Raw genomic sequence first — 13,726 nt, 5'->3', positions numbered from 1 at the left:
GGATGGCTGTGGGAAAAATGAGCGTGGGAGGGGGCCTAATTGCCCTCCATTCTTTTATCTCTTAAAAAGGGCACTAGAACTTATAATTTCCGTTCGAATGAGCCCTCCCGCGATATTCTAAGACCACTGGTTCGATACGATTACCCCTGGGGGAAAAAATATCTGATGGTGTTGTTTTCATTAAAGTTCTATGACTCTTAGGGGGTGTTTCCCCCTTTTTCCGAAAATAAGGCAAATTTCTTCATGGGAAAGACTAAACTTGATGAAACTTACATATTTGAAATCACCATAAAACTCTGATTCTTTTGATATATCTATTAGTATCAAAATTCCGTTTTTTACAGTTCCGGTTACTATTGAGCAGGGTCGCTCCTTACTTACAGTTCGTTACAACGAACTGTTTGATAGAATCTCGTATATATATATATATATATATATATATATATATATATATATATATATATATATATATATATATATATATATATATATATATATATATATATATATATATATATATATATATATATATATATATATATATATATATATATATATATATATATATATATATATATATATATATATACATACATGTATATATACATATATATATATATATATATATATATATATATATATATATATATATATATATATATATATATATATATATATATATATATATATATAATTTATAAAAAAAAAAAAAAAAAATATAAAAAAAAACAAACAAAAATACATAGAAACAAAAAAAAAAAAAAAAAAAAAAAAACAAAAAAATACAATAAACACAATATACAACAAAATATATATTAAAATAAAAATACCACAAAAAATAAAAAAAAAATATATATATATATATATATATATATATATATATATATATATATGTATATATGTATGTATATATATATATATATATATATATATATATATATATATATATATATATATATATATATATATATATATATATATATATATATATATATATATATATATATATATATATATATATATATATATATATATATATATATATATATATATTTATCCCCTTTTCTGATTTTTAATCTTAGGGCCTGAAATTGCTCTGGAATAACAACTTTGTCTGTCAAGAAAGGAGGATTATTTGAAATCATGCCAAATAAGTACAAAGATTGGCATATTTTTCTGAAATGTAAAGCACATTAATAGAAAGTCATAATGATATTAGCCAGTAAGTGACATTTTGGCACTTATGATATTCTTCTTAGAATGAAGATTATGTTAATTCCACAAGTTATTTCCGTAAATTGTCCCAATATTAATGTTCAAAGTGTTCCGTCAATGTCTTAAAATAGGCCTAATCAGAAGAAGAGCAGGCATTTCAAAAAAATTCTTCCCTCACTTGCAAGGGCGCCGGCAGAAAATTTTCCAGGGGGGAGGGAGACACAAAAATAGCTGTGATGGTTGGGTGACAGGGAATATATTTCAGGATTTCTTTTTTAGGAGTAATCTTATTTTTAAATACTTTTAGGAAAAAAACTTTCAAATAAAAAGAGCAATTAGATTGCATGCAAAATGAAACAAAATACACCAAATTTTAAGCAAAGGGGATTCCTGGCAAAGGGATCACTTTATTTAATCAATTAAATAAAAAAACAAGTTTTTTAAACTGAAAGTAAGGAGCGACATTAAAACTTAAAACGAACAGAAATTATTCCGTATATGTAAGGTGCTGTCCCCTTCTCAACGCCTTGTTCTTTACGTTAAAGTTTTTTATTGTTTTAAAAAATAAAGTTGTGAGAAAGAGTCAAACTTTAGCGTAAAGAGCAAGGCGTTGAGGAGGGGACAGCCCCTTTCATATACGGAATAATTTCTGTTCGTTTTAAGTTTTAATATCGCTCCTTACTTTCAGTTTAAAAAACTTTTTTTTTATTTAATTTCTGAACGTTTTTTAGTTAATGCAGCTTCTGTTGTCGTTCGCCGTGATTGAATAAGTAAACAAAATTTTGTTCCAATTCTTTATAAATAACCCCTTGATCAAGAAGGCTATTAGATAGAATAAATAGCTCTTATGAAAGTACTAAAAAATCTTCGATTTAAAGAGCAAGGCATTGACTAGAAGGTGAACCCAATCATATAGCTAATATTTTTTTGTTCGTTTTAAGTTTTGATGTTGGTCCTTACTTTCAGTTGAAAAACTAGTTTTTTTATATTTAATTTCTGATTTTTTTTAAAAATAATGATGGGAAATCCAGCGCCCCCTTCATAGCAATGTCCCTTCCCCCATGAAAAACTTCCTTCATGAAAAGATCCTCCCATATAACCCCCAACCCACCCCCACCCCCACTACCAGAAAAAATTCACCCTGAAAACGTCTGTATACTTCCCAATAACCAATACTATATGTTAACATTGGGTAAAGTTCATAATTTTCAGCCCTCCCCCTGGGGGCTTCGAGGGATTAAGTCATCCTAAAAGACATAGTTACAATATTTTCGACCATGCTGAACAAAATGGCTATCTAAAAATTTTGATCGGGTGACTTTGGGAAAAAAATGAGCGTGGGAGGGGGTCTAGTTGCCCTCCATTTTTTTGGTCACTTAAAAGGGCACTAGAACTTGTAATTTCCGTTCCAATGAGCCCTCCCACGATATTCTAGGACCACTGGGTCGATACGATCACCCCTGGGGAAAAGAAAAAAAAAACAAATAAAAAAACAAATAAACACGCATCCGTGATCTTTATTCTGGCAAAAAATGCAAAATTCCACATTTTCGTAGATAGGAGCTTGAAACCTCTACAGTAGGGTTCTCTGATACGCTGAATATTATGATGTTATTTTCATTAAGGTTCTATAACTTTTAGGGGCTGTTTCCTTCCTTTTTTAAAAATAAGCTACATTCTCTATGCCTCGTAACTTTTGAAGATTAATATTAAACTTGATGAGGCTCGTATATTTGATATCAAACCAATAGCCTTTAGAGTGTTATGTGCCTATCGGTATCAAATGTCGTTTTTAGAGAGTTTTGGCTACTATTGAGCCAGGTCGCTCCTTATTTACAGTTTATTAACATGAAGTGTTTGATAATATATTTAATTATTAAGCATTTAATCTTAAAAGAAAATCAGACTAAAACCGAAATTACAAAAAGATTTATTGCTTCCGTAGATTATAACAGATGTTGACTTAGAATAGTCCTACGCCTTAGAATAGTTTACGGAAAGAGTAGATCTACTTAAAAATCATCCTGCCTGCATAGATACCACGTTGTGATTTTATACTGGCCATGTAAAATATACCTCTTTCATAACAGGACAATTCTGATCCTTGAACTTAAATCCCTTATATATTCAGACATGAAAAAAAAAATTACAGAACAGAGAAAAGAAAACAGAATTTAAACTTACTATCCAACTGTCAAATTGACCCTCTTTCTTTTTATTAGCCTATTCAATTAAGTAAAATGAACAGGTTCAAAAAAAAGTTGTCACAGGAGAATCTTATCAAATAGTTAGTGATAAAAACTGAAAGTAAAGAGTGACTTGGGCCAATATTCATCAAAATTAAACATGGAATTCTTATCACTATTGCTAAGCCGACAGTATTGAATTTTTATGCTGATTCTAGATATATAAAATTCTTTCAGTTTATTGTTACCCACCCAAAACTAAAAATTTGAGAAAATTTGCCTCATTTTTAAAAAAGGGGAAACCTCCAAAAAGCAAGCGATCTTATTGAAAATCCCTTTATCAGATACATCATATCAGAGAACCCTACCGTAGAGGTTTCAAGCTCCAATTTTCAAAATGTGGAGTTTCACGTTGTTTTTCAGAAGAAACATCTTCAATGCATGTTTATTTGTTTTGTTTTTTTCCCAGGGGTGATTGTATCAAACCGAAGATCCAAGATAATTGGGAGGGAGCTCATTTGAACGTAAATTTAAAGCTCTTTTTTAAGTGACCATACAGGTTGGACCAGGGGAAAGTCTTGCTTTCTTGCTGTTTTAGGGCACAAAACTAGAACTTCACCCCAAAGAGGATGAATTTGCAATCAATGTAAAAGTCTGAAAAGCTAATTGATATAAAGGATGCATAACTATATTTTAGGCTTTCCAGTTGTAAAAGAAGCAATGCCACACGGTGGCAGTACTGGATTCAACTAAGTTGATTCGCTTTATTTGTAATGAAAGTAGGCTAAGTTTGGCGATCTATAATTGCGGATCAGCTATAATGCGGGGGGTAAGTCATTGTTTAGGTGGGGGTTGGGTAGATTTCTAAAAAAGTACATTTTAATAGACAAACTGCCTACTATTCACGAGGCTTCAGATAAATATTGAAAGAGGTAGGGGGAGTATGAATTAATTAAATTGTTTCGCTATACAGCAAAAATGTTACATTCCCATTTCTACCAGCACAGAGGTGGACAGCAAGGCAGGTCATCATCAGTCCTGCCAGGAAATTTCTTTGGGGTGGCAAACACTGCAAGGAACTTGGTTTTCATCAATTTTAAACGGTAATATTTTTTTTATATAAACTACTTCAATGTATTTAAATAAATGTATATAATGTATTTATCGATAAGAAAATCCTATTGTAGAGGTTGTGATGGCTTCAGTTATGTAGAAGATCAAAAGTCTCACAGAATTTCAATCCATACAAACAATAATACTCCTTTTCATCCAACCGAAATTCTTTAGTAGTAGGCTAATATTAACAAGGACTTGTTACCAGAATTACTATTCATCACACATTTTCTAAGTATATTCACATTTTATCCAAAATTGAAATTGCAAATTTAAACGTAGGACGGTACTAATCAACATGCAATTATTGATTTACACATTTTAAAAGCAATTGACCAGGGATTTAAGGGACCGGAACCTCAAGTTATACCTTAGTTGGGCCTGGGTTTGATTTGGAAAACAATCAGAAATTGAATAAAAAAAGAGCTTTTCAACACAAAGCAAGGGACAGATTTGAAACCTATTTGAAAAGATTGTTCATTATATGAAGGGGTCTGTCTCCTCCTTAGCTCCTTTGTCTTTACTGTGAAGTTTGGCTATTGTCCAAATTTTTAAAGGAAATTTGCAATTGGAAAATAAAGATTTTTCAAAGCACTAAAAAACTATTTTTTAATGAGCAAGGAATTGAGAAGGGGGCAGTCCATCTTATATACAGAGTAATTTCGATTTGTTTAAGTTTTAAACTTGTTCCTTACTTTAGTTGAAAAACCTTTTCTATTTGTTTACTGTAAAGAATTACCAATGCAATACTTTTGGTAACGTAGAAAAAACGATCAAATATTTTGTATAATTTGAATACCAAAAACCAATATATTTGAAACCTTTATACTTTGTACCTATAAAAAATTACATCTTTTTCAAAGTGATAAGTAGATAAGTACAATCACTCCTGGAGAAAAATATATAATAATAAAACACAAAAAACGTAACCGTTCAGGGGGAAAATACAGAAATTCCCAGCATTTCGTTCGGGGAAAACATTTCTAATTATAGTGGCTTCATGTATCAGCTCATGAGTACTCTTGCAATGCAAGCAAAAGTTGACAGCACATTTTTTACCGAAACTTCCCCTTATAAAGTTGTTTTCTATAACTATACGAACTTTCTTGTGTACTAATAACTGCACTAATTACTAATAAACAAAATAAATACTTAGGGTCACCACAAAAACCTGATTCTTTGATTTAATGTTATCAATAGTTAGGCTCTAATAGTTTCGTTATTGATAAGGATCGTTAATTACTTACCATTCATTACTATGAAGAATTTGATTTTTTTTTTTTTGCTCCAACCAAATCATATAGAAAAAAGGTTTCAGGAAAACTAGAAAAGGGGCACTCAGCAGGGGCAGATCCAGGATTTTTTGGGGGGAGGTCGTGGCGCAAAATAGGTTGATCCGATAAAAAAAATTAGGGGGGGGGGGGCAAAATAGGTTGATCTGATAAACTTGCGTTAGGAGTAAGTTTAATTAACGCAAACTTGAGTTAATTAAGTATATTACACTACTTTAGACTACGCTAGGGGGGGGGGCCGCTGGATCTGCCGCTGGCACTCAGTCACAAATCAGAACTTATATTTTCCTTATTAAGGGTCAAAATCTATTGGCAGGCGGCCAACAATGGGTTAGCGCACATTTTTCCCATGGTTTTTCCCTATTCTGCTCTCTTTCCTTTGGTTTTCTTATAATCGCTTTATAGTCCCAAATTTCCAGGGGACATGGCCCACCCCTATCCCCCTCCTGGTGGCCATGCTCACATGGTAAAAAGATCACCAGTGTATTTTATTCTTCCCCGGAACAATTCAAAAAAGTTTAAAATATTGTAATAACATTATAAAAGTCCTAAATTCCATGAAAGTTAAAAAATCTTCATTACTTAACTGTGGCTAACCTAATACCCCCCCCCCCCAAAGTGGCGTCGTTTCGAGGGGGGCATCGGGGGTAGTTGCCCCCCCAATAATTTGGATACAAAATTATTATATAGCCCAGGCCCCTTGAATCTCCGGATGGAGACCTCTCTTGCCCCTCCCCCTCCCCCAACAAAAATCTGGAGCTACGCCCCTGCCCCCCACCACAAACACATTGGGCAGTCCTATTAGTTTTTATGTCGAGACACGAGATTCTGTAATATTTGTATTGGTGAAAAATAGAAAAATCATATTTATGTCCTGTTCAGTTTGAATAAAGTATTTGTAATCCAATAATTAAGTCACATCAAATGCATGGTTTCGTTGCAAAACATCCCTTTTTACATTGGATATTAAAATAGATCAAACGGCAGGGGCTCATTGTCCGACAAGCGTATATGTAGGGGAGGAAGGGGGATGGACGACTTGCCCTCTTAGTTTGCATTTTCGGAAAAGTTTTGCTCCGAACTAAAAAGATAGCAGATGAATATTTATTTTTGGTACTTACGTATTATACTGACCACACTCAATACGTGAGGTTAGGTTAATCATAATGAAATATACCAAAATCTGATGAAAATATAATACTTTAGTAACAACATTATGAAAACTATAACACAGAATTATAGAAAGCAGGCCGCCCAGAACGCATTACATTAAATACCTAACTTAACCCACTCCACATGTTAAATTTATTAAAGTATACCTGCATAGTAGTTTATCTCACTCAGGCTAAGCTGATTATCTCCGAATGCACACAAAGAAACCAGTTTTAAACAGATCAAGAGCAACCGTGTGGTCGGCATAATACGTGAGCAGGCGCGCACCCATGGGGGGATTAAGGGGATGTAGCTCCTCCCTCGATAAAAAAAAAAGTTGCATTATGTTTTTAACTCTGATTTAATCTGCTCGGTTTTATCATTGATTCTTTACTCCCTACTCAAAACTTGCATTCAAAGAGCTTAAAATAAATTTAAAGTAATGCCTTAAAATTCGTTTTTTTCTAAGGAATTTATAAAGTTTTCCGTTGGTTAGCCCAGGAACCCCAAGTCAGCCCCCCTCCCCTATAATTATTTTCTGATTGGGCCACTGTACGTAAGTACCTTTATTTTTCTTTTTATTAATCCATAAGCACCTTGCAGTTAGAAACCATGCAAGTAAAACATTTTGTCCACCACAGAATATCCCAGTAGCAAAAGTGCGCAGGCTTTCATTTATGCTCTGAATGCATATAAGGTTTTTATCGAAAGCTTTGTCGTAGAAACTTCAAAATGGGCTCATTCGATTGGAAATTCAAAGGGCTAATGCCCTTTTTAATAGTTGAAAGTGATTGAAGGGCAACTAACTCCCCTCTCACGCCCACCATTTCCCCAAACATATCCAATCAAAATTTTGAGATAGCCATTTTGTTCAACGTAGTTGAAAGTTCTAGAAACTAGGTCTTTGAGGGTGACAACCCCCTCCCCTCCACAGCCCTCAGGGCGAGGGTTGTAAGTTTTGCCCTGGGGGCATATAAGGTTCTTATAGAAAGCGTTGTTGTAGAAATTTCAAAAAAGACTCATTCGATTGGAAATTGAAATTGCTAGTCCCTTTTTTAATAAAATCGAACGTGATTGGATGGCAACTAGCACCCCTTCCTCGCCCACCATTTATCCAAGCACATCCAAGCAAAATTATAAGACAACCATTTGATTCAAAGTAGTTAACAGGTCCAGAACTTATATCTTTAAGGATGAGACTCCCCCCACAGCCCTCAGGGTAGGGGTTGTAAGTTATGTCCTGGGGGCATATAAGGTTTTTTATAAAAAGCGCTGTCGTAGAAACTTCAAAAAGGGCTCATTCGATTGGCAATTGAAAGGACTAGCACCCTTTTTAATAGTCAAAAATGATTGAAGGTTAACTAACCCCCTCTCACACCCACCATTTCCCCAAACACATTCAATCAAAATTTTGAGATAGGCATTTTGTTTAACGTAGTTTAAAGTCCTGGAAATTAGGTCTTTGAGGATGACAACCCTCAGGGCAAAGGTTTAAGTTATTCCCTGGGGGCATATAAGATTTTATTATAAGGTTTAATATTTGTATGCTAACACTGCTATTACAATTACCATTAGTCCCCGGCGTGGCACCTATAAGAGAATACCGACACAATCAATGTTGACCAGAAACACTTATTTTTTGATCAGTCTTCTTCAAAACCCATTTTTATTTACAAGACACTCTACCTATTCATGAGGTTGAAACTTTGCAAGTCGCTGGCTGGATGCTAGTCTTCTTCGTTATTCATCAAGAGAAGTGGAAATCTGGTAAAAACGAAAAGGCTGTGGCATTTCAGAACCCTTGTAGAATAGTTGAAATATCAAAGAGCTATATATTCCTAACAGAATTAATTAACAAAACAAGTAGTATTTTTACCCGCCGCGGGGGGGGGGGAAATACCCCCCTCGCGCCTATTTCCCCAAACACCTCTAATCAAAATTTTGATATAGCCTTTGTTCAGCCTATCAGAAAGGTCTGAAAATTACGTCTTTGAGGATAACAGATCCCCCCAGCCCTCAAGGAGAGGGTTGTAAGTTATACCCTGGGGACATATAGGGTTTTGATAGAAAGTGTGGTCATATAAACCTTGGAAGGGGGTTCATTGAATTTGTAATCCGACGCTCTAGTGCTCTTTTTAAGAGTCAAAGTGGTCAGAGGGCAGCTACCTTCTCCCCCTACACACACGTCGTATTGTCCCGAAATGCGTCTAATAGAAATTTGAGATAGCCATTCTATTCAAAATAGTCTAAATATCATGTAACAAGCCTTTTGGGTTTGAAACAAACCCCAGAGATTAGGGACAAGGGTTGTAAGTTATGCCCATGGAGTATTTAAGTTTTTATGGAAGGGATGGCTGTTTAACTTCAGAAGAGGCTCAGTCTTTCTCCCTGAAAAAGATTATGTCAGTATAAAACGAACAGAAATTAATTAAAAAAAAACTTTTTTCACAAAATGAGTTTTTCAAAAAAAAGTAAAGAACTCCATTAAACCAAAACTAAACAAAAGTAGAATAAAATAATCTACCAAGCATACAACTACCACAAACAATTCAGTATCAACAAATAAATGAAACCCTAAACAAACAAAATTAAAACAAGTCAAAGTCAAAACGAGCAGAAATTAATCGGAGTAGGGTTCCAAACCCTATGCTTTCTAAAATCCAAAATATAATTTGTACTTTACTGAAAAAAATTCAAATAAATTTACCGGGAAAATGTGCATTGTCAGTCTAATATACATATGCTGATGTTTATTCCTTAAAATATTAATTATTTTTTTATTTCTTAAAATTATAAAAATGAAATCATTTAAAAGAATTTTTTCAGTAAATTCATTTGAATTTTTTTCAGTAAAGTACAAATTATATTCTGGCTCTTAGAAATCATAGAGTTTTAGAATCCTACTCAGATTAATTTCTGCTCGTTTTGAGTTTGACTTATTTTGATTTCTGTTTGTTTTGGGTTTCATTTATTTATTTATACTGATTTGTCGTAGTTGTATGCTTGGTAAATTATTTTATTCTGTTTTTGTTCATTTTTGGTTTAATGGAGTTCTTTACTTTTTTTGAAAAACTTATTTTGGCAAAAAGTCTTTTTTTGATTAATCTAGCTAAAACAAGAGGCTTTTTTTTAGAAATCATTTCCAAATAAGCTAATTCTTATATTTTAGTTCTTCAGTTGTTTTTTTAATATAATCATTTTGCTTATGAGGGAAAAGTGTGAAGAAGTGAGAAAATGCAGGTATTATAAAATTTGACCTATTTGATTACGCAACCAAGAAGGAATAGGTTCAAATGATTTTTTGCACTCACCCCCCCCGCCACTCCTGCTCCAAAATTTCTAGACGGTTTGTCTAATTGCCAATCTAACTAAGAGAAGAGGTTTTTCTAAAAACCATTTCCAAATAAGTTAATTCTTATATTTTAGTTCTTCAGTTTTTATTTTTTATTTATTTTTTTTTTTTTTGTTAATATCATCATGCTGCTAATGAGGGAAAAGCGTGAAGAAGTGAGAAAATGCAGGTATTATATAAGTTGACCTATTTGATTACGCAGCCAAGAAGGAAAAGGCTCAAATGATTTTTTGTACCCCCCCCCCCTCGCTCCTATTCCAAAATTCCTGCACATGTTCATGAGGTTAGAACTGATACTTTTCTTAGTATCAGTTATTTATTTTCTGATATAATTATTTATATTAGTTATTTATATTTTATATCAGTTTTTATATTCTAAGTCTGAAAGTCGTACTTAACTTTATACTACAAAATGACAAAGAAACGATTGTTTTAGAAACAGCTACGTTGGGCTTGGAGCTACGAAAAAGACACATAATATGGGAGAAGTCACGGGAGTCAAGCACAAAGACCCTTCCCACTAAATTTCAAGGATTTCAGTGATTATTCCAACACGCTTCTATTCCAACACGCTTCTATATAGGTTTATTTATCTCACCTATTTTTGTCAATTTTAAATTTACTAAGCGTCTGCCAAAATGTTAAACCTCTTCAAAAATAAATCCCTTATAAACCTCAGGTATATAAGGGATAAAACAAATCCCTTATAAATCCTCGCTAATACCCCAGGAGTAGATTAGTAAGTGTATCCACAAAAAAGAAAGAAAAATAAAGATATTTACGATGTCATCTGCCCAAATTTCCATTCGATGCCAAATTCCAACCGGTTCTTAACTTGAGATCCCCGTGACTTTGGCTTTATCACTCGAAGTATGGATTTTCACTGGAAGAAAATTCTAATTACCAATTAAACTAATGTATTTGGCATCATGGTTGCAAGTTCGATGTTATTGCTCTCAAATTTATATTGTATTTTTTTCATTTTGACTTCCTGAACTTGATTTCCAGACATTTCAACTGAAAGAGATAAATCCAAATTTAGGAGCTAGACCTGTTCGGTCAGTCTCCAGCAAAAGCACGCAAATACAAGTTTTGACACTATTGAGTATAAAGGCTACATCTACTTATTTTATTTTCCTAAAATTTGTTATGGAATTTAGCGACACTTCCAGACTTCTAAGAAGTGACTCTTTCGGCCCTTGTTCATCTAAATTTATTCAGATTTCTAAATGTTTTTGTTTTACCACACTGCTTTCCATTTACAATGAAAACTAAAAAAAAATATAGGAAAACGGATATGATCTTTCAATAAGATTAATTAAAACAAACTTTTTCCACAAAATAAGTTTTTCAAAGAAAAGTAAAGAACTACATTAAACAAAAAATGAGCAAAAATAAAATCAAATAATCTACCAAGCGTGAAACTTCCATAAATCAGCATCGATAAATAAATGAAACCCAAAACGAACAGAAATTACAATAAATAACAGGGTCAAACTCAAAACGAGCAGAAATTAACATAAGTTGGGCTCAAAACCCCTATGTCTTCCCAAGGCCAGAACATAATTTACACTTTACTGAAAAAAATACAAATTTTTCTACTTTTATAACTTTAATAAATCAAATAATATTGACATTTTGATTACTAAATATCAGTATATGTATATTAAACAGACAATGCACATTCACTTGTATTTTTTTCAGTAAAGTCCAAATTATGTTTGATTTAATCTTATGGCAACCTTTAGTTTTTAAACTTAAAGCCAAATGGGAGGGTGGACGTGGGAGGGGGATTAGTTTCCCTCCAATCACTTTCGACTATTAAAAAGGCATCAGCCCTTTCTATTTTACAATCGAATGAGCCCTTTTCGAAGTTCCTACGACAGTTCCTTCGACACAAAGTGCCCTGGTCTAAACAACAACAACAACAAAATAATACATTATACCCACATCGATCTTTAATATAAAAATGTCAAACCTTCCAATCACTTTCGACTATTAAAAAGGGCACTAGGCCTTTCGATTTCCAATCGAATGAGCCCTTTTTGAGTTTCTACTTCCTATAAACACCTTATATGCCCCCAGGGCATAAATTACAACCCTTACCCTACGGGCTGTGAGGGTGGTTGTCATCCTCTAAGACCTAATTTCCAGAACTTTTAACTACGTTAAACAAAATGGCTATGTCAAAATTTTGATTGCATGCGTCTGGGAAAATGGTGGGCGTGAGAGGGGCATTAGTCCTTCTCCAATCACTTTCAACTACTAAAAAGGCACTAGCCCTTTCGATTTTCAATCAAATGAGCCCTTTTGAAGTTTCTACGACAACGCTTTCAACAAAAACCTTATATGTCCCCAGGGGATAACTTACAACCCTCGCCCTGGGGGCTGGGGGTTGCCATCCTCAAACACCTTATTCCCAGAACTTTCAACTATGTTGAATAAAATGACTATGTCACAATTTTGAGTGGAGGTTTTTCGGGGACTGATGGGTGTGAGAGGGGCGTTAGTTACCCTCCAATCACTTTCAACTATTAAACTATTTCTAAATGTTTATTCAGATTTCTAAACCTAATTTACAGAACTTAAAACTACGTTGCATAAAATGGCTATCTCAAAATTTTGATTGGAGGTGTTTGGGGGAATGATGGACGTGGAGGGCTAGTTTCCCTCAAATCCCTTTCGACTATTAAAAAGGGCACTAGCCCTTTGAATTTCCAATCGAATGAGCCTTTTTTGAAGTTTCTATGACAACGCCTTCTATAAAACCTTATATGCCCCCAGGGTATAACTTGCCCTGAAGGCTGTGGGGGAGTGTCCTCCTCAAAAACATAATTTCTATCTGGAAATCAACTTCGCTGATCAAAATGGCTATCTCAAAATTTGATTGGATGTGTTTCGGGAAACGGTGGGCTTGGAAGGGGTATTAGTTGCCTTCCAATCACTGTCGACTATTAAAAAGGGAACAAACCGCTTCAATTTCCAATTGAATGAGCCCTTTTCGAAGTTTCTACAACAATTTCTTTGATACGAAGTGCCCTGCTCTAAAGGAAAAAAAATAATAATAAATGATACATTGTGCCAATATCCTTCTTATATGCCCTCAGGGCTTAACTTAAAACCCTTGCCCCGAGTGTTGTGGGGGAGTGTCCTCCTCAAAAACATATTTTCTATCTGAAAATCAATTACGCTGAACAAAACGGCTATCTCAAAATTTGATTGGATGTGATTGAGGGAATGATGGGCGTGTAGGGGGGCTAGTTGCCCTCCAATCACTTTTGACTATTAAAAAGGGCACTAACCCTTTGAATTTCCAATCAAATGAGCCTTTTTTGAAGTTTCTACGACAACGCCTTCTATAAAAACCTTATATGCCCCCAGGGCATAACTTAAAACCCATGGCCCGAGTGTTGTGA

General features: G+C 33.8%; 1 protein-coding gene across 4 annotated transcripts in view; it reads right to left on the bottom strand.

The window, feature by feature from the left end:
* The window catches only part of ERR (estrogen-related receptor), a 218,498-nt gene that overhangs the window by 195,954 nt on the left and 8,818 nt on the right, over window positions 1-13,726 (bottom strand). For 3 of the 4 annotated variants that reach the window (XM_089092496.1, XM_089092495.1, XM_089092494.1), the window contains exon 2: window positions 11,093-11,193. The exons of the other annotated variant lie outside the window; for it this stretch is intronic. Coding sequence is in view for 2 of the 3 variants with exons in the window: in XM_089092495.1 (XP_088948621.1) it covers window positions 11,093-11,116 (24 nt within the window). In the remaining variant the exon portion in view is untranslated. The remainder of the gene's footprint in view (window positions 1-11,092; window positions 11,194-13,726) is intronic. 4 annotated transcript variants of the gene reach the window in all.

This window comes from Artemia sp. Qi Xiang Cuo, chromosome 7 (assembly GCF_049724085.1).
Source record: "Artemia sp. Qi Xiang Cuo chromosome 7, ASM4972408v1, whole genome shotgun sequence".
NCBI lineage: Eukaryota > Metazoa > Arthropoda > Branchiopoda > Anostraca > Artemiidae > Artemia > Artemia sp. Qi Xiang Cuo.
The sequence above is the reverse complement of the archived record's forward strand: the minus strand, read 5'-3'. Positions and strand labels throughout refer to the sequence as shown.